Source organism: Trachinotus anak, unplaced genomic scaffold (genome assembly GCF_046630095.1).
Source record: "Trachinotus anak isolate AG129_WGS33_773 ecotype Australia unplaced genomic scaffold, CSIRO_AGI_Tana_v1 ptg000014l, whole genome shotgun sequence".
NCBI classification, from domain to species: Eukaryota; Metazoa; Chordata; class Actinopteri; order Carangiformes; family Carangidae; genus Trachinotus; species Trachinotus anak.
In genome coordinates, this window is record NW_027273865.1 from 21,229,314 (window position 1) to 21,255,078 (window position 25,765).

The 25,765-nt window shown below is 41.2% G+C and overlaps 2 protein-coding genes across 4 annotated transcripts in view; both read left to right on the forward strand.

Moving 5' to 3' along the window:
- The first annotated feature begins 42 nt into the window (after positions 1-42).
- Positions 43-10,092, forward strand: coq8b (coenzyme Q8B). The gene is made up of 16 exons (XM_071496155.1): positions 43-202; positions 611-792; positions 958-1,114; positions 1,574-1,779; positions 2,355-2,421; positions 3,244-3,318; positions 3,761-3,880; positions 3,968-4,053; positions 4,187-4,327; positions 4,440-4,521; positions 5,401-5,494; positions 6,291-6,432; positions 7,274-7,381; positions 7,494-7,559; positions 7,835-7,921; positions 8,707-10,092. Coding segments are annotated over exons 1-16 (1,911 nt in total). The 5' UTR covers positions 43-201; the 3' UTR covers positions 9,004-10,092.
- A 148-nt stretch (positions 10,093-10,240) lies between these two features.
- The window catches only part of numbl (NUMB like endocytic adaptor protein), a 57,519-nt gene continuing 41,994 nt past the window's right edge, over positions 10,241-25,765 (forward strand). For 2 of the 3 annotated variants that reach the window (XM_071496146.1, XM_071496147.1), the window contains exon 1: positions 10,241-12,655. In XM_071496146.1, the coding sequence (XP_071352247.1) occupies positions 12,462-12,655 (194 nt within the window). In that variant the 5' untranslated portion in view covers positions 10,241-12,461. The remainder of the gene's footprint in view (positions 12,656-25,765) is intronic. The other variant, XM_071496149.1, reaches the window with a different exon arrangement.

Genomic DNA, 25,765 nt, shown 5'->3' on the forward strand with positions numbered 1-25,765 from the left:
GGTTAAAGAAAGACACTCCTCCTTACTTGACCTCAGGGGTCCGCCTACTTTTTATCCACCGGGTTGTGATTGGATCCCTTTTAAGCCAGTCAAAATTTAACTTCCGGGTTTTCAGTCGTTGCAAAACAGACCATTCAGTCGTATAGTGGGAGAGGAGGACAGTTACCAAGAAAAAACCCTGGTCAACGCAGCCTTGTGAAAAGTGAGTCACTTAATTTGTTATCGTTTCAATAATGTATTTTTCATGTGGACGAATAAACCTGGATGTTAGTATTTGGATGTAGCTAGCTTGTGATTTCAAGCGTCAGTCAGCAGCTGACGTTATACAACGTGGTAACACAGGAGTTAGCTAATGGGCTAGTTAAATTGTTGTCATCTTTAATATTAGACATGTCTGGTATTTTCTTGTTTCTAGCAACTGTAAGTCATTGTTGCAACGTTACTGCAGGTGACACATGTTCATGACAGCCGCATGTCTTGAAACATGAGCAGCCAATCACAGCCAAGGTTAAACTATGTATTATGTTGCAAACATTGGTTTATTTGGGTTGAACCTGTACATCTGACATTTTCCTTACTTACTCCTCTCTCTCCATCTCTTTTTATGTAGTGATGCTGTCAGAGGTCCTGCAGGTGCTGCGAGGAGCAGGTAAAGTGGGGTCTGCCCTGGTCACCACCCAGGGAGAGCAGCTCCGATTAATGGCCTGCAACTCCTCTCTGGGAGCAGGAGTCAAGGCTGCTCAGGGTGTGGTGGAAGGACTAGTGGGCACCTTTACGGGAGGCAGTAATGTGGTGAGGTTCTTGAATGTGATTTGACATTATTTGCACTCAAAGTGATTCATTATGTTTTTAAAAGAGTAATTGAGAAATAATTGGAAATAAAAACAACAGTTCAAGCTATATGTACATAAAGTGTTTATTTGGGTAAACCATCTGTCATATCTTCTGTGTTCGTAGCAAGAGTCAATAAAGGGGGATGTGTTTCCGGATGCGGAGGGCTGGGATACTATGGACCCTGAGGAAGCAGCCAAATGGGCCGTTGGGTCTGAGTTTCCCCCTGATACAGTGGAGCAAAGCCACACAGAGGCTGGAGCTGCAGCAGATATGCCGACAGGTATTGTCAATTTCGCATGTTAACATGTAGAGGGGGTAATGTACATTAAGTATATGACATTAAGAATTTTTTGTGTAAGAATATTATCATTGATCCTTTTCCAGGCTTTCAATAACTGTTAAGATTCTTATTTTAATTCAGTGAAGACTTTACCTAACATTAATTTGGAGATAAGTCATCGAGTACAAAATAAATGCTTTTTAGAAAACATTTTATCAGAGCATAAGCATTGAGCACTGGAAAAGATGGTGAAAATTGGAATCTCATAGCATGTGTACAGTGTGAATATATACAAAATTTGTGCTTAACAACTGTAGAGCTCTGTTGTAACTGTATTTTTTCTTGACAGGCCAGTCACACAGGCCAAATGGTTAGACTCCAAAAGAGTCACATTATGGTTCTCTCCTGTTAAGGTCACATGTTCAGTAAGAAAAATACCCTCTCGTCTCTGTACCATAGGAGTAAATGTTCCCCCAGGGGCAGCAACAGGAGGCGCAGGTTGGCCAGGACAAAGTACTCGCTTCCTCCACACCACTCCTGGTCTCCACCGATACTACTGTCAGACCAGGTCTGTGCACGACACTGTGGTGGCCAGACTCACACCAGAGGACATCAAGAAGGCCCGGGAGGCCAAGCAGGCCCTGGTCAAACCTGTCAGACAGAAGGTTGGTAAAGGTCTTGTTCTGTAGCCTAACTGTGATTAAAAAGATTATGTAGATTCTCTACAGTGCTGTTATACTTATAAAGCACTCTATTGATTATTATTAGTTTTATTCTTAGCAGTATTGTTACAATTTATTTCACTTATAAATGGATTAGGATATGAAGCTCTGAATCGAGGAGATTTTCCACAATTAGACAAATGTTTCTTTGTTTCAGTGTTTAATTGATTGATTGTTTAATCTTTTCGTGCCAGGTAAAATCAGTGCATTGATCAAAAGTAGTAGATTCTGTTTAAATGTAATGTTTTAAAGGCCAGATAAGAGGAGACATATTTCTCTTTGTGGGTTGATAGATGTATTTTTGTTTCCTGTACACACGTTATGACTTACTGTGCACATTATTACATAAACCACAAACAGTGGCCTGGATAATATTTTGAATAGACATATGTTATGTCATTCATCTGCCCTTTGTTTCTCAAATTTACAGTTAATCAACAACAGTCAAAAGCAGCTTTAGAAATGATTTCAAATAAATGTTTTGTTATTTTTTTATTATCTGGTGTGTCTTCCCTCAGCTGAGTGACCGAGCCAGAGAGAGGAAGGTGCCGGCCACTAGAATCAGCAGGCTGGTTAATTTTGGGGGTAAGAGTAGTGCACTTTTTCATCAGTTTTGTGCATATCAGTTTTGACGATGAACACTGTTCACACACCTAGAGTCCTGGTCATTCCTCCTCAGAGAGAGAAAGAAGACTTTGTACAATAAAATGTTTAGCTCATGAAACACAAAAGTTTACAGTCTGCTGTAGGTTCAGAGCATAGTTGAAATACAGTGAAGCTGTAACACCAAATTTACCACTGACTCTCTCGGCATCAAAGGTCAAATCTACAAGACATTGTTTTATCATTATTATACCAGCACTGCCAACACATTGAAAATATCATCATTTGCATTGAATGACATATGAACACCTTTGTTATAAAAGCTTGGCTGTTAAAAGATGCCCTAAAAATGGTACTTTTTTTTTTAATGTTCCAGCATTATCAGTACTTCATAGCTTAATAGGATAGTATGAAGTCTAAATGTACACCGTCAAACTGTTAATACAATCATATCAGAAAGAACACATTTCTAATGGAAACATAGAATTTTGTTCCATACACTGTGCTCTGAGTATTCTTGTATATCAGATTTATATACTGTATATTCTCCCTGACAACTTTTCGTTTAAGGCTGTCCATGTTTCCAATGACAAGGGAACGCTATTAAATTTTCTGAATGGCAATGACAAGCTTTCTTTTTAAACTTAACATGTATTATTAAGTGCCAGAAATTTTAAAAGTATGAAGTCAAATGTGATTTCACTCATCAACTAGCAGCAGCTGTGGCAGATTAGTGCCTCCCTCAAGCATCTGTTTAGTGGCCCTAAATTTAAAATCACTTGTGTGTCCGTCCCTCTGCTGCAGGACTGGCAGTAGGACTGGGGATCGGTGCCATTGCAGAAGTGGCAAAACAGTCACTGGGAGGCAAACAAAAAGGAGGTAAAAATATTCTCCTCTCACATTTTCCTACTCCATTCTCCTGTCCTCTGCTGTTCTCTCCTCCCATCCTGTAAAACAGCTTTTGATCCAGCTCATGTTTGGCAGGTCCCCCAGACAGAGGGGCAGCTGGTCGGCACTGGAGAAGTATTTAATGTGTCAACACCTGCCAGGCGTTCGACAGGCTTTAAATCAAACCCGTTAACAAGAATTTCAGCAGAAGCCTTCATAAGTGTTTAAAAATGTGCCACTGCAAAGCTTTTACGCTCTGCTATCTACGATTAGCTCGATTTAGGGCTGGAGATTAGTTATTTGCATTCTGCAGTTTGAAGATCATTGCTAAGATGAGTCACTCTTGTTGATGCTGTTCTCCTTGTTGTTGTAATATGTTGTGCCTAATGCCACTCCTACTAATCCCTCTCTATCTCTGTGTGTGTGTTTCTAGACATGAGTGCTCTGCTCGACTCTCCTCTCTTGTCAGAGGCCAATGCTGAGAGAATAGTCAACACGCTGTGTAAGGTTCGTGGTGCTGCGCTTAAGATAGGACAGATGCTGAGCATTCAAGGTATGAACTGTAGCCACTGCATCACTACAAAACGCTGCTTGGATCACAAAGGATTTCTGACAACTTTTTGATTCTTCCTCCCTTCAGACAACTCCTTCATCAACCCCCAGCTGCAGAAGATCTTTGAGAGGGTCCGGCAGAGCGCAGACTTCATGCCCACATGGCAGATGAATGTAAGCAGGGCTGATTGTAGATCTATCTTATGATGTAGCTATGTGATATAAATTGAATGTATCATCTCACCAAATGAGTTTTCGAGACTTGGCTTACAGAGAAAACTCTCTGCATGTGTATATGTGTGTGTAGAAAGTTTTAGAGGAGGAGCTGGGGTCAGGCTGGCGAGACAAGCTATCATCCTTTGAAGACAAACCATTTGCTGCAGCTTCCATCGGCCAGGTGCATCATGGCGTATTAAAAGACGGTAGAGAAATAGCCATGAAGATCCAGGTAGGAGGATACACACTCACACATACGCATACATGTTTCTGCCTCCCTCACAGCCTCTGTCTTTTTCTTTCTGCACTGATTTGACCTTTTGTTTTTCTCATGTACCTCCTAGTATCCTGGAGTGGCGGAGAGTATCCACAGTGACATAAACAACCTCATGTCTGTACTCAAAATGAGCGTGGTCCTGCCAGATGGTAAGAACTACATCAGTGTTAGACTGTGTTTGTTTAACCACCCAAGACGTCTGTGCAGTAAATATTAAAAACAATCTATGTTTTGAAATCAGAGATATATATTTATATATGAGGGTTTGGCAGTTGTCATGTTTTATTGTTGCATGCTGATAGTCATTACATTACTCCACACCTTATCTTAAATGTATCTAATTTAAATGCAGCCATATTGAAAATAAGAAATCCAAAATCAGCTACTTTTATGTAAAATGTCCTGGAAGTTTCAAGTTATTGCTGTTATCCCCCAATTGACTGCCATCATGATTTTGGTGGGGAGATAATGCTGATTTGTTTCTGTTCTGTTCTCAGCAATTTCACTATTACAGTTTAGACCATGGGGTGGTGCTGTAGGTGCAGGTCAAGACTAGGTGACACATTTTTTTATTGGGGGAATGAGGTTATCTGCATCATTCATGGGAGATATGTTTCTTTGTTCTTTGATCTGACACACTTACATTCAAATACATTAAACCGTGTATTGCAACTGGTGATGATAAAGTTTTATTTGCGACTGAATGATGAATGCCTACACAGATTAGAACAAACATGCTAATGATGAAGAAAAATCACGAGCACAGAAAACCATTGTCACCTGAATATACACAACATCATGAAAGCTGCTGACTCATAGACAGGCAATGTAACTGTTTTAGTAAATTCTAGTGGATTTAGAGAACATCTCCAAGTTTTAAGGTGGAATAAGGGTGCAGCAGGCTGGTTATCTTATATATACACAAGAGTGTATGTATATATTAAAGTCAGACCAAGAACCTTTTAACTGTGTGTTTCAGTTTTCTTTGGTTTTCACTCCTGAGTTTTGCTTCATTTTTTTTTCCTTAGGTCTGTTTGCAGACAATAGCTTAGAGGTTCTTCAGAGGGAGCTGGCATGGGAGTGCGACTACAAGCGGGAAGCAGAGTGTGCCAAGAAATTCAGGTAGGTTTATTTGAAGTATTGAACCATAAAACCTCCTCTGCCGAAACCTATTCAACTGCACAGAGCAGAAACCACACCAGCTTTTAGATTTCAGGATGATGACCCTTAATTAGTTATGTAGAGGTTTCACTAAACGGTTAATAATTTTTATCACCAGTCACACTGTCACGGCTGGTGTTGTGTTCACCTTGTGAGTCTGCATGTGTGCCATTATGGCAAAATGTGGTCCTGGAGACACCTTCTGTAGTGGGAACTACCACAGAGGTCGTTTGGAGTAGTGTTTATATGTCTGTGTGGACAAATTTTGTCACCACAATAGTATCACAGTGTGCAAGATACAATCATGAAACTTAAAAGGTGTAGGTGAGTGCAAAGATGTGTGGTGCGACGTGTGGGTACTGAGAAGTCATGCAATAATTCAGTAATAACATTACTTAACATGATGTGTTTATGTGTGTTTGTGGTGGATCCAGGTAGAGGCTTTCTTTCATTTTAATTCTTTTGAATAGTTTTGAAAAATGCACCACTACTCTTCCTACTATTATATATATTAACATGTTAAGTTTATTATTGGTGTCACATTTACATATTGGAGGCAGGTTGTGTGTCACAATTATTAAGATTATCATGGGAAAAACAATATTTTCAGAGTCTGAAGCTTAGAATTTCTAGGTACTATATTCAGTTTACTCTTACACAGTCAACAACTGTATAATATTTAGTCGCTGTTAAATATCTTTATGTACATGTTTTGCTGAATTGGCATATCCCCTATACATTTGTGGCTGGTCTTCAGGTCACTGCTGGAGGGAGATGAGTTCTTCCAAGTCCCTGAGGTGATTGATGAGCTGTCAGGAAAGAGGGTTCTGGCCATGGAGCTGGTACAGGGAGTCCCACTGGACCGCTGCGTAGACTTAGACCAGGAGACCAGGAACCAGGTATGGGTTGATTCAGCAGGTGCATGGAATATGCTCAGTGTCATTTAAATACCAGTGATGCATTGGAGACAGGGAGAATATGGGAATCTGGAGACTTCTCTGGTCTTTTGAGGTATTAGAGAGGATTTTTCTAATGGTTAACTGTACTAAATAAGGTGACACTATCAAATATCATATTATTGCATGAAGAGGTGATGATCAGCTGTGTTGTATCTGAAACTACATCACAACAGGAAACCAGGGAGAAATAACTACTTCTAGGTCATAAAAGTGCTTCAGTCTATTAATTTAAGCATATTGAAGGAAAGTGATAAATTTTACAGATGGGCCTTGAAGAAAATCGTGCATAGGACAGAAATTAGCTGAAAGGTCCATTACAGTCTGGACCTCTAGTTGTTGGAACCAATTGGAGCTGAACCTTGATGACAAGTAGAAGGAGCAGGTTTGAAAGCTTTGTCCACTCATCCTGGATATTTGTTGACCTTTAATGCATTATATCTATACTTCACTGTTCTTGTTGCTACTGCGTATATGGAGGTTTTGTGAGATATGTGTTGTGACATATGCATTAATATGAGAAGACAAGACAATAAGGACAGCAGCAGTGAAGATGAGGCTGTGTGTCACTGTCAAAACATGTTGAACAGCTGAGATTTGTGCATTTTGAGCCTGATGTACAGTAAGGCAGCATCTTACGACATGATGAGCGTGTGGTGCTAGAGTAAACTGAAAGAGAATAAGATGTATAAAATGGTAATATTTAATAGAAAGAGCTATAATATGAAAATATCACACTGATAATAACAGCATGGCAGTAAACATAAACCTCTCCTCTCTTCAGATCTGTTTCAATATCCTCCAGCTGTGTCTCAGGGAGCTGTTTGAGTTCAGGTTCATGCAGACAGATCCAAACTGGGCCAACTTCTTCTACAACTCAGACACCAACAAGGTGAGAAGTCATAAATATGCTTGTTGAATGTTGACCAAATATTTAACTGCACCAAACACAATCCTCATGTCACAGTGGCAGGTACATGACACGCCTCTCATCTCGCCTTCAGGTTATTCTGTTGGACTTTGGGGCTTGCAGGAGTTACCCAGAGTCGTTCACAGATGACTACATACAGGTAATGATGAATCTAAAATTATGAGACATCCACCAGTGAACACAACATGATTTTTGCATCAAGATTTCTGTGAATAATTAAGCACCAGAATCTTTGGCTAAATTTTTCAACAGTAGAGGTAAAACGATCATGTGTGATCATATATGCATATGCAGAAGCTGCCCTACTTGCAGCTACTGCGATCTGCTGGTTGCCCTTAAGGGAGCTCTTTAGATAAACATGATTACCGTACCCACACAATCATTTTTTCTGTGTGTGTTGTGTTGCATGTTCAGGTGGTGCACGCGGCTTCCGTGGGTGATCGAGCAACTGTTCTCTCCAAATCAAAGGACCTGAAGTTCCTGACAGGCTTTGAGGCCAAGGTAAGATATTTTCGTCTCTGCTGCTGTGCTCATTTATTTTTGATATGGTTTATCCTCCTCTGTCATATTCTCTTTATTTGAGCCTCTGTGTACCTCGGTTTCACTCCCTCTGCTTAATGCCGTTTCCCCATACTCAGGATGCATTATCCTCCTCCTTCTTCTCTTATCACACGCATTTGTGTCTTTGCTAAAGAGGTTGCGTTTCCAGCCCTGTTTGCTACACATAAAGATGGCTCAGCATTTTATGAAATTTGATGAACACAAGAGGGTGCAGAGGGATGGAGGAAAGACTGATTCACTTTTAATCCTGACAGTAAAACTAACTGACATAGATGGATGTATAAAATATAAATGTCAGGAATTATATCATTGAGTGAATGTTGTTGTGAGTTGCACTGTGTGGTGTACTGTGTCATCTAGTGTGGCCTTTATTCTCAGTGTTTTTCATATATTAATCCTATTACATAAAACGTGACTGTGAATCAAGGAAAATACCCAAACCATTTGTTGCACGTAAAAAACAGTTTATTCTAAATTAAGATGAAGAAGTGTGTGTGTGTGTGTGTGTGTGTGTGTGTGTGTGTGTGTGTGTGTGTGTGTGTTTATTGTGTACACTTCAGGTCATAACATTCCTTAGCTTAAAGTCTGTTTGTGTTGTGTAAGCACACAGTGTACTCTTCTGCTTTATGGCTCTATATTGAATGATAGTGCAGATGATTGTTATGAACACAGAGATTACACAGAGAGTATTTTCAATTATAACACCTCTCCCTGCTCCCCATCAGGCATTCCAGGACGCCCACGTAGAGGCGGTGATGATCCTCGGTGAAGCCTTTGCGTCCGCGGAGCCCTTTGACTTTGGCACCCAGAGCACCACCCATCGTATCCAGAGCCTCATCCCCGTCATGCTGCGCCACCGCCTCACCCCTCCACCTGAGGAGACGTACTCCCTTCATCGCAAGATGGCTGGCTCCTTCCTCATCTGCTCCAAACTGAAGGCACGCATAACCTGCAAGGACATGTTCCTGGACGTGTACAACGCCTACAACCAGAGGAGACAGGAGGTGCAGGCCAGTGCATAGATGCTCAGGGACAAGGTTACTGCCTAAATATGCCCAGGACTTTTTCAAAGTGGGCTTCTGAGTAAAGGGACAGATAGGTGGAGTCTTGAATCCATGTGTGGAGACACTGGATCAAACGTACTGAACACTCTACCCCATGTCAAGATGTAACTGACTCTGCCAGTGTGCTCCAATGAGGACTATGAGTGTGTTTGAATTTCTGTGCCTGTCTGATAATGACATGGAATTTAAATACTATGAAAATGATTGTGATAATTCTGTCATAGCAAATATATGCTGAAGCCCCAATGGTTTTATTACTAATTAAATCTGTATGTTCATTGAAGAGAATAATATTTAATTCAGTGTGTGGTGTGTGTGTTTGACTACATTGGTTGCATCTCTCTGTCACGGCAAACAATATAGACACTCAGCAAAGACCAATGTCAAACAATATGCACCAAACTTCAGAGGAAACAAATCAAGTTCACACTAAATGATCCTGATCTCCCCTTAAATTTAATGGCTTCTTCTCTGGCTCATGCCCCATCCCTCCACCAAGTTCAGTACAAAACGGTTCAGTACTTTTTGCATAATCCCTCTGACAAATAAACAAACAGACACAGGCGACCTCCTTAGTGGAGGTAACAATATAATGCTGCTGTAAATCTCAGCTAGCTTTGTGTGCTTCAGCTTTTCAAAAAGCAAGATTTCCTTTGTGCCTCCACGGCTCATGACTCCTGCTCACATTGACAGCAAGGTATCCTCTGTTTTTCAGGACAGATAATAAACCCTGCATTGCCAAGCTGACGCTGCCAAGTGCTCTCTTTTGTTAGAGGGACTTTGTGTGATGAGTTGGCAAATAAAGCTTTCTCCTCAACTGGCAGACTAGATGAGCAGATTATCAGATTATTTAGTGAAGACGGCCTAATGGAACCCCACTGGGTAATGACCTTGCATTATAAAGCATATTTGACATAAAACTCCACAATGTGAAATACTGACAGCCTTTTTTTATGTTTTAACACTTCTTTAGACACTGATGTGTACTGTAACATACAAGCCGTTGTGTTGTGCTTTTTTTTTTTATTAAATAAAATGTGAAAAGGATTTATATGCATCACAAAATTAGCTTTACTGGCAAGTGTCATGAAGAGGCTATAAGCCAAGGATTTCCTCTACTCTGTATTGATCTTTCCATTTCAGTTTTAGACCACTTTGGGAGATGTCATTGACTGGAGGCCATGTTTGACATCATTCTATCCCTACACTGTTCTCGTATTGAACAACAAGCACCACAGTGCAATAGTTTTGGCTCAAATAATATAAGACTTGAGCTAATGGTGGCATTGATGGATCTATTTTTTGAGGAGCTATTTATTCTTCAAGGCAGTGCTGTCTTATTTTGTCTCGGATCAAGCCATTACTGCATAAAGGGACTGTCTGCAAGCTGCTCACAAAATGTTATTGTTCACAAGCACAGAAGCAGAGAGGCGAGGCTTTCACTGACATCATAAAAATCTGATGCAGAGAGATTCGGCCTTTTACTGTATCTCCATTCGTACTTACTGTTACTGTCCCTCTGTTGAGTGAGGTTGGCTCTTGATACACTACATCAAAATCAGAGTTTTTTTTTCTGAGTTTCCGGAATTGGCCCCAGTTAATGACTGCAGCACATGTCGAGAGAAGAAAGAGCACATTCTTCTCTCGTAGTTTTACGCAACGGAAAGTTGGAGCGTTTTCTCTGCATGTAAGAAGCAGCCGGCTTCAGCTTGTTGCAGGAGAGCTGGCTCTTTTTGGACCCACTGTCAAAGATTTTTCATTAGGGCTCACTGGACTGTTGAAGGATGATTTCTACCAGGACCAGTTCATTTAACTTAAAAACACGGTGACACGTTGTGAGTGAATGTTTCAGTGTTTACATTTTGTTTGTGCAAAGAAAACTGTCAGGATTTTTATCATGGTCATTGAGCTGTTGAGTGATCAACAATGGGATGTTACAATTAAAGTCTACAAGGGAGCACAGTGTGAACATTAAGGGACACTTGGCAGCCTCTCTGCCCTGTGGACTTTTGCCATTTACAGTATATTATAGGGGCTGAACTGCCTCTTCATTGGGACTTTACTTTTTATGATTTCTGTCTTTCAGGTTTCAAGAGGATTTCCCTGAGATTCTTTCTGGTTATAGTGATTTTATTGTGTTTGTTTGTATTTTTTAAATGTTATTTTATTACTTCTTATGCTCCTGTTCCATTATTTTTAATATTTCTCCATCTCAGGATAGTTAATACTTTCACAACAGTTCAGAGGGACATATTGTAGTTTTTACTCCACTACATTATTCTGACACCTATGGTTCCCTGCCTACTTCTCAGATTAAGATTTTACATCGAGAACACACTGTTTGATGGATTTATAAAATATAATGCGTTTGCTGTTTTCACCCACAGAATATAGAATATTTAAAACTAGCTCAGCCTTGACCAGCTACAGCAGTAAAATGCTATTTAAGCAATAATGCATCAGTAATATTAACTGATGAACATAAAATAGTAGAACACACAGAGGCCAGTACATCACATTACTTGCAAGTACATTACACTTAATACTTTAATGTAATTCGATGCAAGACTTTTACAAATAATAGAGTATTTTTATAGGAAAGTATTGCCACTTTTACTTAAGTAAATGAAGAACTAGCATAAAGAATTCAAATAATAGCAAGAATATTGATTTTCTTGTTGGTGTCTGGTCAGAATTAAAAAAAAAAAACAAAAAATCCGCCAGGGGGAGGGGGCATGGACACTTGGACTGAAGACCTCAGTGTTTTTCAAACCCTGGCTATTGCTCTGTTGAGCTGCAGCGGTAGTTTTCCCATCATATTTACTTATACCCATCAGTGTAAAGTGCTATCAAGGCTTGCCACTGACTCGATTCACAACCATATAGAGCTTGTGATGAATGAATAAAGTGCGTTTAAACGCTGTAAAAGACCCCCGGCTCTCTGAAGGAACCGCCCTTCAGATGCCTCGCAGGTTTTACCCCAGAGGCTCCCTGCTGCTGCTCAGAGAAACAGAGGAACTTTCCGTCAGGGATAATTGAAGAGTCACATTATCGCAGCTGGTTAGTTACCGCACGGTGGCGCAGTGGAGTGCCTGAAACAGATCCTGGCGTTTTTTTTTGGTTTTTTTTTTTTTTTTTCTTCTCTGGAAAACATCAATGGGAAGAGTGGATTTGCATGTCCGGCCGTCTGTGCCAATGGGCGCACTGGAAAGGCTGGGTTAGCGGGTGGAGCCGGGGGAAGCAGCCCAGTAAGTGCACAGTCAACAACCAAAGCATCCGAGATTACTACAGACACCAATTTTCACCTCTCTTGAAAGCCCGTGTCGTCGTTTTTTTTTAAATTTTTTTTTTAAATTTTGGCTCGATTGCATGAGTGAGATTGAATCGCTTTGGTAAACCCTTTCATTTGAGAGTGTATGTGTGTGTGTGTGTGTGTGTGCGTGTGTGTGCGCACCGACCAGGTTGATCCACATCGCCTCAGTATCATCGCGGATGAAGAAGACTTTGTGAAATTACCAGTTACAGATTATTCTTGTGCCTGTATTTGTGCCCGGGGTCCTGGATTCACACAGAGGAGGAGCGGGGAGCCGATCATCCGTCGTTCTCTTGGGTGAGTTCACGTCCACTCTGGCATCCTCATTTACTGACACTTCCAGGGTTATTTGGAGACCTTCATAATGAATGAATCCACAATCAAGAAGTGGACGATCCGCTCTCAACTCGTATTAAATTCCTGATTTGTGAGTTTCAGGGTTGCAGCATAATTCTTATGTTTGACTGCTTCGCTTATGCATCGCCATCGGGCCCATATGTGTGAAATGAATGAAATGTGGACGCTCCAGCCTTTATGATAACGCTTTACAGCCTCTAATCCATAACCAAAGAGAAACAATATTCAGCTACCGGCACACAGATCGCTTCAATGTGGATATTGTCCAATAGAAATATTCCACTGATGCCATACTTGATTAAAAAAAAAATAAAATCAGCAACTTTATAGATCTCCTATTGGAATACAGCTTATATTGTGATCAAATTACAACTATAATTGAAGTTTATGACGTCATTATTGGTGTGGGAATGAGATGATGCGGTATCGATTGAGCTGTAAAGAGTGGCGTTGATTATTGGGTAATTGTTGACTCATAGGTTTGCTTTAGTTGCGGTCTTTCTAGGTATTTTCCCCAGGACAGCGTGGCCACTGAAACAAGCGCCCCTGAGTTTGAATATGTAAGATCATAATTCTGCCTCCCTCTGCCTCTATCTCCCCTCCTCTCTCCATTGCTTGTGTGTTGTGTGTCTTTTTTGGGTATGGTTACATAATTCTTAGAGTTATTCAGGGCTTATTTTATTTGTTGCAAAAAAAAAAAAAAGTGCTGCAGCTCATTGTGATCTCCGTCTTGTTCCTTGACTTGAATGGGAGATTGATAGAACACAAGGGCAAAAATGCCAAAGTATGGCATTCAAACGACTGAGAGACTGGAGTCATAATACACACACACACACACACACACACACACACACACACACACACTTACACACTTGGAACATGCCTTCCTATATAGACCCAATAAATGCATGCAGCTCTATTGTCTGTGGAGCTCCATCTGTTCCATGACATGGCATTCCTCAGACAGCCAGTCATGCTGTTAGGGGGTGGTCCACCCTGACCCATTGCCTCAGAGTCACATGGGGAATATTAAGAGAGTAGGTGCAGGCTCAGGGTGTCTCAGCCCACAAGCCCTAGACCACCTGTGTGGACAGCTCCTGGGTCAGGGTGGAGAGCTAGGTTCAGGCCAGGGCCTAGCTAGGGCTAGAGAAAGGCTGGGTATGGTCTGTTGTTGTGGCTTAAAGGGGCAAGGTTTGGTCCAAAATGGGGGTGAGAGAGAGAAAAGCTAGGTTTGATATAAGGCTGTGACTGAGGAAGGCCAAATTTGGTCCAGAAATAGGGCTAGAGGATTGGGATAAAGGATAGATTTGGTCCTGAGCTGGGGCTTGAAGAAGCAATAGGAAGGGTAGGAAGAGAGATAGAAAGAGATGTGCTCGTGTTGAAGTCCAAACCAAGGTGCTGCTGGATATAAATTGGCTTTGATGTAGCTAATCACTGCTCCAACTCAGTCATCACAACTAGAGCATAATTACACCGCCCCCATCCACACGGCAGAACACACACATACATACATACATACATACACACACATACGCTCTCCATTTCCCCTTAGACCACTTCCCCTCTTCCACTGCTCTGATTGCTGCATTAGGACTTGGCTGTCTTTTGTTGTCCGCACACACATACACACACACACACACTCACATACGAGGGGGAGGGCTGGCCCAGCTGAGACCACAATACATCGGGGATCAAAGGTCATCCAGCTGGCCAATCAGGGTGCCGTCTGGGTTGGCTGGTGGCGGAGGAGGGCGTTGCCCCCCTTTGTGCTGGTCAGGGTGGGTCTTTCTAAACAAGTAGCTCCACTTCCAGCCCTGGCCCTGCTACTGCCAGCAGCCACACTGTACTTCCTCAGAGCCAGTCACTCTGACACTTTAATAGACTGCAGACCGGGGGTCTGTCCAGTTTGGAGGAAGTTAGTTATTAGTTTATGACTAGATTTCTGGTTGCTAATATTTTTAAACCGGCAGCTTTTTGAAAAAAAACTTGAGTTGCTGAGCCTTCACTCAGAGAGATTACAAGTATAAAAAGTTATGATTTAAACCATAAACTATCTACACAGCTTCTCTGAGTTGCATTTACTGAGTTGACTGCATGTTGCAGAGTGGCTGATAATTACTACTGTGCTTCCATGTAAAGTAAATTTGTAATATAGGCTACAGCATGTGTGTGGGTGTTAATGAATGAAACCAAGTGCTGCAACTAAAACCCTTGAATTGATTACAGTATTCTATTTCTGGTGGTGGGATTAACTGAGGAAATAAAACAAGATAATGAGATTTAAAGTGCTAGAGAAATGGTGAAGAGAGAGAGAGGAGGGATGCAAAGTGGAGTGCAGGAAAGAGGAAATACTGTCAATTCAGAGCAGAGGGTGCTGAGGAGGAGAGAGAGACAGACAGACAAGATAGAAATTAGGAGAGGCACTGAGAGAGACTGAGGCTGAAGAAGGACGGAGCAAATGAGAGAGTGATAATGTAAAAGAACAAATGGGAAATGTGGACTTAGCAGAAGGGAGAGCGAGAAGTGGGAATTAAACTGGAAACCATTCACTCCCTGGTTGCTGTTTTTAATTTGTGGCAGAAACTCATCTCCTCAGTGGATGTGATCTTGTCAGTTTGCACACAACTTCGGACACAGAAGACATACTTGTCTTCTCACATTTGCATCCATGTCAACCTAACCCCTGACTTTCTCACACACACACACACACACACTCCCATCTTTGCTGTCTGATACCTTAGTGCTTTCAGTATGTGCTGAGTGGAGTTATCTGATTTCTGCAGGCTAGTTAAATGCAACCACTCCTTCCCCCCCATATAGTTCCATTAGTGCACACACTAATGGCATGCTCGCAGTGCAAAGACACAGGCCTGTTGTTTTGTCCGTGTGTGTTTGTGTGCATTTGATGTGCTCTTATTGCTGTGCATTATGCTTATGTGCATTGATAAATGATTGGAGCAATGAATTTACAGTGCATCCGGAAAATATTCACAGCGCTTCACTTTTTGTTTTACTTTATATTTTATTTAATACATTTTGGAATAAAAAAAAAAAGTGCAATACTTTCCTGATGCACTGTAAATGCCTATCCAGTGGACACTTGTGTGAAGGCAACAATTTGTGTGATTCTCTATGTGTTTGACCATGTATGGGTGTAGTGTGATGCTCATTGGCATGCGTGTGTGTGTGTGTACGCCTGTTTCCTTTGTTATCAGCAGTTTATTTCTTTGCTTCAGTGGCTTTTTTCTCTGCAGATAACAAGTAAAGTGGAAAGGGGCCTTTCTGAGCAGCCACAACTCAGAGTGGAGCGCTCATTGCAACTAATAACTGTCACTTTGAGTTGGGAGGGTTGTGTTTTTTGTCTCATTGGTGTCTTGATTTATTTCTTGGTGATGACCCATTTCAGCTTGTTTTACTGTTGAGGCTCAGATGCAACAGCTTGATGGAGGGTGTGCATCTAGAGAAAACACAGAATTGCAAAAAAGCAAACGTCTGAAACGCCACATCCCTCCCTCAGGCTCTGATTTGATCTCTATCCTGTTACAAGCTATTAGCAACTGCTTTGCCTGCTGCTTGTCGATTGTTTTCACATGGTTTGTCCCAAATTACACTTAGCACCTACTGTGAATGCCCAATAGAGAGTGCTTTTAACCCCATATCTCCTTCTGCAGTGTGAACACAGTTACATCCTACAGAGGGGGCTTAACACAGTCCAGAATGACAGAAATACAAAATGTCTGTCCATTAAATATGACGCTCCATCTTCTCTTATAACTCTTGGAAATAAAGCAAATAAGTGAATTTCCGAAAATGTTGAACTGTTTTTTCAACATTTGTCAACTGTCAATATGAATCATCCAACCAACCACTAAAGTTTATGTTGGGAAATGAATAGGGAATATGAAAGTAGCCTGAACAAGGTGCTATGTCCTATCTCCTGTCTCATAGAGTATTACAGCTGTTCTTGACCAAGTTTGATGGTATTTAGCTATATAGCAGGATATAGCTGCAAAACAGTATACATGCTCTCAATTCTCCCTGGATTAAAAAAATCATGGTTGCATAATCAGGATTCTCCATTCGATCTAGCCCAGATGGTCTGTGAGCACTGTAATGTCAGAGGAACCCTGGGATGGTTATAGTTTCTATCTTGAGTTATTTACAGTACCAACAGCCCACGTACACTGACTTTCTCCCTGCACTCTTCTGTTTTAATTGAAAGCCTGTACAGTGTGTGTGCAGCTGAGCTTTGGTTTCACAGCGTAGAAAAAAAATGCCTTTAATATGACGCTGGATTCTCTGCTACGCTATTTCAGAGTGATACTGGGGGAGAGAGATTCTTAGTAATAACGAAAGTTAAATCTTCCAGAGCAACAGAGGGGCCTATTCACTGTGCTATGTGAAGAGTGGAGAGTTGGGGGAGCGGAGAGGCGGCAGTGAGTGAGGTGGGGGTGGGACAGTGGAGTGCGGTGACACTTAAAGCTTTTTTTTTTTTTACGGTTGATGGTGTGCATCTGTGGGGTGCGTGTTGTATAGCTCTGCAGGCCTGTCTGAAGCAGCCAGAGACCCAGAGACAGAGTGAAGGATGGAGGACAGCTGATAGTAGTCTTCTGATGATAGACGTTATACAAAGAAATCAAGGTCTACACGTGTGACAGAGAGAAAAGGGGCAAATTTCAATTCATGTGGGGAAAAAAGCCAAGCTACCTTAACCAAAAAAAGATGGAGTCACTGGAGTATACAGTATGTATAGTGCATGTGTCTGTGTGCATGAAGTGTGTGTGTGTGTGTGTGTGTGTGTGTGTGTGTGTGTGTGTGTGTGTGTGTGTGTGCGCGTGTGTGTGTGCGTGTGTGTGTGACAAAAAAATGACAAAATAAAGGTGGAGGAACATGAGCATAGATCAAGACTGTCACTGACTGAAAACCTAGGGGGTGTAGAATTGACATGGGGAGGTGATGGTGGTGCTCACATTACTCTGTATGGCTTTCTAATGAAATACTATACTTAGCAGTGCTTGGGAGAGCTTGACTGATAAATCCCCTAAGATGATATATCATCTTCAGGAGATATTAGCTTATTGCAGATACTGTATACTGGTATTGGTGTATATGCTGCTGATGAGTAACAAGAAACTGACCACGAATGAACAGTGCCAAGTTTATTTTTTTATCATAATCGATCTTTAAAAAACATTTCTCCATATATATCGTATATGACAGTTTTCTTTACTTTTATTTCAGGGATCCTTGAAAAAAATGATTTAACCAGCCAACACACATATATTCTTCTTTCACAGCTGTTCAAGAACAATGAATTTGAACGAAATAAACTGACACTATTTCGCAAGTACTCAGTAATAAAAAGTACTGAAAGAACATTCGTGCTCTAACTTTATCATTGTTAAAGTGTGTTGCCACATTCTGGTAAATGCAACATCTTTGTGGTAATTTTTACATCTGTTTCACTTTGCAGCACTCTCTCAGCACTTTCTGGTTGTCATCGCTTATTGCAGCAAATCATGGTCTTTCATTTCTTTTTGCTTAAAGTTCATGATCATTTCAACTTGTAGCCATCTGATCATGCACTCAGTCTCTTTGTGATGGAGAGCCAAGTTGAAGGAAAAAATTGAGGAATCCCATTTGGAAGTCATGTCCAAAAATAAAACCAAAAACCAAATGCTATCAGCACAACAGACTGAGCAAATAAAACGATTGGAATTGCCGTACATCTGTCACCGCTTCACTTGTTCCCATTTACATAGCGTACTTGTAGTTTGGCTGGAGAATTAACTCCACTGCTAAAATTAATAATTTTTTTTGTTTTACATACTCACTACTTACTACTCATTCTCAGTAATAAATCCACCTGTAAGAAATGACCAGCTGAGAGAAAGAAGACCTCTGGTTAGAAATCAACATGTGTTATCTTCTGCGTGGACCAGTCCTCCGTTAGTATGCTAGTGAAACGTAGAGTGATGCTACGATGGATGTGCCAGTGAGACGATTAGTTTATAAAACATTCCCTGTGTTTACCGGTGCTATGACTCATGGTTGCTATGGCGAGGGGCTCTGACAGCAGTGCAGCTGATCAGGAGCATCTGACTCCACATGACTGTCCTCCTTTCATCCCTCTCTCCTCCTCCATCAGTCTATCGCTCTTGATCTCTTCCTCTTTTTCCTTTATTGCTATCTTGCTGTCTTTCTGTTGTCCCTCACCTTAGTTCTGCACCACTCACCAACCTTTAATACACCTCACATAGATTTTCTTATCACACTGTCTCCCTTCACTACTCCTCTCTTCTTTTCTCCTACCACCCCTCTCAGTCCCTTCCATCTGCTTGTCTTTCTATGGTGGCCAGCTGCGCACCAGATGTGGCCCACTCTTCCCAGCTGTTGGCATCATGATCATGAAGAAGAGAGGAATGAGATGGAAATGATCCCTCACGACAAACAAGATGTAGTAATTCCTTCATGTGAGAAGGATATATCAAAATATCAGAAAGAGGGAAGGAAGAATATAAAAAAGGAAACACACCAAAACTATGAACCAAGTACAAGAATGTAAGAGTAACATCCTGTCACATGACATTAAAATAACCGATTGGCTTTATGAGATTTAAGAGGAGCCAATCATAAAAAATACACAGAGTATTACAGACACACTGTATATCCCTATAGGACCATAGACTTTACTATAAATCCCTATTACGACAGTAGAGGCTTGCATTCAGTAGAAACCACATAACAGAAATGCATGGGAATATGTGACAACACAGCAAGAGACGATGTTTTCAGTGAGATCAATAACAATAACAATAGATGAGAAGTTTGAGGAGTAAAGTGGGGGAAGAGGAGTGTCACTTCTGACTGAAATCTGCACGTCACCTTTTAGATACTAAAAATGAAAACAAAGCTTGGACAAACTTTCCATCACATAGCTCATGTTCCTCTCTCCCTTTAAGCAATAGTTTTACATTTTGGAAAATATGCCAATTGGCGTTATTAAAGAGAGTTAGATGATTAGCTTAGCCTAGCATTAAGACTCCTAGTTGTGCAGCTAGTGTGGCTCTAGCTACAGTTATTAAAATCCGTCTAACAACACCTTTAAATTTCACTAAATAACACGCTATATCTTGCTATGGACAGAGCCAGGCTAGCTGTTAGCTGTTGCTTTCAGTCTTTATGCAAAGCTAAGCTAACCATCTATTCCTTTCAGAGGTTTCTGAGAATGTTTATATCAAGTAAAGTCATAGCCTACTTAGTAATTGTGAAGTGGCATGATATTTATGGGTCATAAATATTAGTATAAAGACATACAATATACATTTTACTTTTGGTTGATAGTAGCTTGGAGCTGTTAACTGCTATTAGCCACTTTAACTGTTATATTAGGTGTGTTTACAGCGCAGAATTTCCTCTTTCAGGGCTCTCACAATCCTGGCCTAATTTTGTGAAATTGTTTTTATTCGCTTCAAATTATGTGGGGAAAAAAGCTAGTACTGTGTCTGCTACAAAAGCTGCTGTCACAAGAGAATTAAATGAAATGTAAGGCAAAAAAAAAAAAAAAAGAAGTATTTCTAACAAGGGATTAATCTGGAAAATGAATCAGACTGGTTTTCACACGACAGCTATTTGCTGGGGCAGATGGATGGGACTGGAGGCCAAGTGGAAAGGAGGTGAGGAGCCTATGTAGGGTCTGGAGAGATGGACAGAGCGCAGGGGAAGATGAAAGGAGGTCAAGATGGAGGAGGGAGAGGTGTCTTATTTTGCAGGCAAGCTGAAGTAAAATGCCACAGCCACTGTGAGGAAAGAACCAAGCATGCTGGCGATAAAGGTTGTTGATAGTGTTAGTATTTAGAGTGGATTGCTCCTGTCGTGACTGCTCAGGGTCTGTGAGACAAGTACATTGTGAAAAGGGCAATAGAAAGCAACATTTTGATTGATTGTAGGTCATTACGCAAGAACCATATTGGACTATACAGCTAAGAGGCACTGCCTGACCTGCAGACCTTTTCTCTACACTACCTTTCCTTTTCCTTCTCTATTTTTTTTGGTAATCCTTCCTGTCTTTTTCCAATTTCCTCTCAACCCTTGCTTGCTAAAAAGCTCCTGTTTTTTCTTTTCTGCTCTTTATCTTTCTCAGTCCTTGCCCTTCCCTCTTAAACGAAAACATCTATTTCTTCATCTAACTCACTTTCCCCTTCTCTCTCTGTCTGCCTCTCTCGGTCAAGGGAAGTGGCTGCCTCTGCCTGCTGGCTCCCAGAAGAACAGACCTGCCTTTGTCTGTCTGAACTGTAGGAAGATGAGTAGCCAGTCCACCCAGTAAACCCAGCAAGCCCAGTAGGGATTCAGGGTTTGCCTGTAGCAAGCTAGCCACCCAGAACGCCTGTAAATCAGCCAGCCACTCAAGCCAGGGCCTTCCTGGTCTGTGCAGCCAGCCAGCAGTCAGTCAGGTATTATGTTAGGCACTTACAACTATGAGGAAGAATGGATGAGAAAGCATGGTGCAGACGGAGACAGAGAGACCACAGACCTTGGTTAAATGTTTTCCAAGCATAACCAAAATGTACAATGACTTTGAAACCTGGACAGAAGCATTGCTATTCAGAAACTCCTCTACTTACCTGGACAAATTCCAAAAATGATTGCAGCCCAATTCATCACCTCCTCCTTATCACTGAGAGCACAAAGCAGGAACTACCAGATGATTAAAAATGCTACACGACATTATGGCACTTAATTACTTCCTGTTTTTGAATGGCTAGAACCCGGTTAGTTTAGCACAAAGACTGGAAAGGGGGGAAAACAACTCGTGTGGGTGTGTTCAAAGTTAGCAAAACCCACCTACCAGCCCTGCTAAAATGCAGCATAAAACCTTATATCTCATTAATCTTAAAACTGAAGCGTTCAACTGACAAGTTGTGAACAGAGCCAGGCTAGCTGTTTCCTTCTGCTTTGTGTTGTTTTGAGCTAAGCTAACCGTCTCGTGGCTGTAGTTTCATCATTGAACCAGCACCTCTAAAGCTCAATTTAATTAACATATTATATCTGTATGAAAACTTTAGTATAAAAATGACAAATGATGGTTTATTTGCTAGACTTCAGGGAGCAGTTATTGCTAAGCTAAGCCATTGCTAAGATGAGTGGAGCTAGCGTTCTGTAGCTTTATATTTAATGGACAGACATGAGAGTGGTACTGATTCTGGCAAAAGAAAACAAATTTATGTATTTCTCATAACCGCAAACTATTTTTTCAAAGTCCCAAATTGTACAGTGAAGATTTAAAGTTTAAGACTAAATGCGATCACTGTTGTCTTTAGATTACAGCGGCTCTGAGGTTAATGCTATTTACTTCGTTTCACTGAAACGATAAGTCAGTAGTCTGTTTCTCCCTCAGCAATATTAACACTCTAACTTAACTAAATGAATAATCTTTTAAAAAAAAAAAAAGAGAGGGCAAAGATGCTGAAGGGGGCACAAAGAAGTAATACAACTACAACGGCAGCTTAAAGGCAGCAGGTTTTCTTGTTGCCTGTCTGTAGAAGCTCATTTGATCAAACTTCTCCTGTAGAAAAAAGTTCCTCTGTGCAAACTTCTCCTCCCAACCACATCTAAGCCCTTTTGGGATGGGAAACCAAAAACATCCAGTAACATTGATTTTCTATTGTATTTCAAAGCTCAAACTACTTAATATCATTACACACAACATGATCCTTCTGATATCATTTCCACAGCTTTGATTACACTCTGAAATGACTGTACAAGCATGATGAAATAGGGGAGAAAGCCAGAACGCTTTCACTTTTTTTTAAAGTTGTGTTTTAATGGATGAAGCTCCAAGCACTTCAGGCCTCAACAAGCCTTAACGAGGAAATCAATACAAAGTATATAGACTGTCTTCCCACTTGCTGTGTCAGCTCTCGTCTTGGATCACAGAGGAATATTTTGGAGATGCCGAGGCGACACGCAGCCACAGTGTGGAGTGGAGCCTCTCTTCAATAATCTCTCACCCTTTTACCACTACTCCACTCTGTGAAATCAATATGTCGGGGGTGGGGGGTGGGGGGGGGGGGGGGGGGGGGGGGGGGGGGGGGGTGAGCATGCATTTGCCGTTCTCTTTAAGCCTCCCGCCGTCCCACAACATCACCTCTACCAGATTTCAGAGGATGGTGTGAGGGTAATAGTACAGTAGTAAGGGGTACAAGGAGAGGAGAGGAGGATGATGGTGACGCAAAGTAGTTGTGAGGAGAATAAAAATAAATGGCTGCAGGGCTGGACAACAGTCTGACTCAGTCATGTCCTGGATCGTCCAGTTCACCAGATGGCTGCTTGATATGTGCTGGGGGAACAGACCAAGACACACCAGACTGTCTGTTCCTGTGTGTGTGTTTATACGCTGTCCGTCTTGTGTTGTGCACTGTGCTCCACATAGGGAATGTGTTATTGCTCTTGCTCTGCGTTCTTGAGAGCCAAAGGAAAATCACAACCCCTTTTAACCCCCTTCTCAGCTGTAGACCAGCTTTGAAGCTTTTATTTCTCCTCTCTCACTTACACACACATCCACACACACCCTAACACACTATCCACACAGCTTCTTTCCTCACATGGAGTTTGTTTACATCCTGGCAGCCAACTCCCATAGTATTTGGCTCAGACACAGGCTGTATGGAAGATATATAGGTATGTTCTCTTGCTGAAGTACTGCATGGACAGGCTGTATTTGCATGAGATGATGATTTGGCTATAAAGCTCACAACCCATTTTGACAGAAGTGCACTTTGAGACTGGCTGACTGGAAAGGAAAGCAACCTAACATGCTGGTTTCTTATATTATCCTCTCCTTTTCCCTGGATATTTGTTTTGATGGACAGATCCTCAGTCTCCAGAGCAATCGCACACACCTTCCCTGCTTGTGCAGCGTAGGGGCTGTTTATGCATGCTGTCTGTCTATGTAGTTGTGAGATGCCTGCTGTGCCACATTGTTTACAGACAGTGAGAAGGATTTCTAGTCGACATGCTGCTCTGTTGCAACACGATAATCACTTGATCACCATATTACCGTTTCGCTAATGGAGCTCCTTGCCTTGCAACACGTGTGTGTGCTTCTGTGTCTCATTTTGTGAATGAGATCAGGTGATCAGAAGCCTGATGAGGCACACACAGAAACCTTCCTATTCCTGCTTTACGCAGGCACATTCATACCCCCAATATGCTGCATTCTGTGTTGCTTTACACTAATTTCTTTCATTCCCATTTTTCTACTCAAATTCTCAAGTGCTAATCTACAGTTTTTAAAACTTCTACTCTTAAGTGTTTCCCTGTAGCCTCAGCTTTACAAAGTAAAGTTAGAGTGATTAATTTAGCCACCCCCCTGTTTGTTGTGCATGCTCCTCCTTCCTTGGTATATTAGAAGACTACTGTATGCATGTCTTACGAGATATGAAACAGAAATATGAATTGTAGATGGTGAAGCAACACAGCGCCCAATTAGTGATACTGCAGAGCAAATACAAGTCATTTAGTCTCATATTCAGCCTTAAAATCTTGCTTTTTCTTTAAAGAAATTATGTTTCATTAGTTTCCTGTAACACTGTTCCTCTATTTCCTGATGGTATTTTTTGGGCATTTTATGCCTTTATTTGGATAGCCACAGTGAGAGAGAGAGAGAGAGAGAGAGAGACAGGAAAGTCAGGGAGAGAGAGTGGGGGGATGACATGCAGCACCCCTCACTGTTCCTCTTTTTAAAGATTAAACTGATTTAACATGACAGTATTAAGGATTAATTAATTTAGACATTTAAAGTTAAAAATTTGACACGAGACATCAGATGGAGTCATTTTTTTATGCTTATTTAGCAAAATATATTGTTCTACAGGTTCCATTAGGCAGTTGTGAAGTGTTCTTCAAGTATACATGTGATACCATCTGTGTATTTGTAATTCATGGGCTCCCTGTGTGTGAGAATCTGTGCATTGCTCTATGTAGGTCTGTGTTATCTAATACAATCTGTCCTTATCTAATATTCACACTGCTAACCCTTAAGGGTATAGAGACTGAGGAGAGGAGAGGCAAGAGAGGAGAGGACTTTGCTCGCCAATAATTAGAGCTCTTCCTGGAAGTCGTCGGACTTTAAAAGGCAATTCTACACAAAGCACATTTAATACACACACACACACAAAAAGAAGTTGCACAGACACACATTGGGAAATGCTATTGCGCCGCTCAATAAGCCAGAGCCCAGACCAGTATGTATGCACCGTGCTGCAGACAGTTCAGTCGTAGTTAAAACACAAGTTACAGATACATGTGACTTAAAAGTCATGTATACACACACACATATACACACACATACACACACACATGGGAGCCAATGGGAGCTATAGCAAAAGAAAGCCTATTTTCTCAATCAGCTTCTTACTATAAGCAATGGTGACCTACATAAACACACAGTTTCCTGCCAACAAAACACCTTTGATTTTGTCACTTGACAGATTTTCTGTAAGTTGTTTCCTCTGTGCTTTTCTCATTGGTTCGAAGTGGGCAGGGTTGTTTTTTCCCCAAACTTCAACCTGATATTCTGCATTTAGTTATGAGTATTTAATGTTAAAGAGAAATACTTAATACCATTTTAACACCAGAGTTGCAGAATAGAGTGAAGGGCAGGGGAAGATTGTGTAGATTGACTACTTAGGAGAAGTAAGCCATTGCTTCCCTATAACAGAGTCTACCTGTCTTGCCCTGTGCTAATGGACCAATCATATCTCATTTGGACTAAGGTGTACTGTTTACCTGTTGTGGATAAAACATGTGGGTGTAATTTTTCCCTGAACTAGTCACAGGTCAGTTAGGTCCTGCGTGGAGCATTGTGTAAAACAAAATAGAAAATTGATTAAATACTTTGTAAACTGTTTCTAATTAAAACAACAGAAATTCACTGCAATAGTCTGCACAACTCTCTCACTGCCTGAGCCTGAACCTAATATTACTTTTTTCTCTTTATCTAAAACAGCCATTATTTTGGCCGTGGTCTTTTTCTCTCTTCTCTCTACA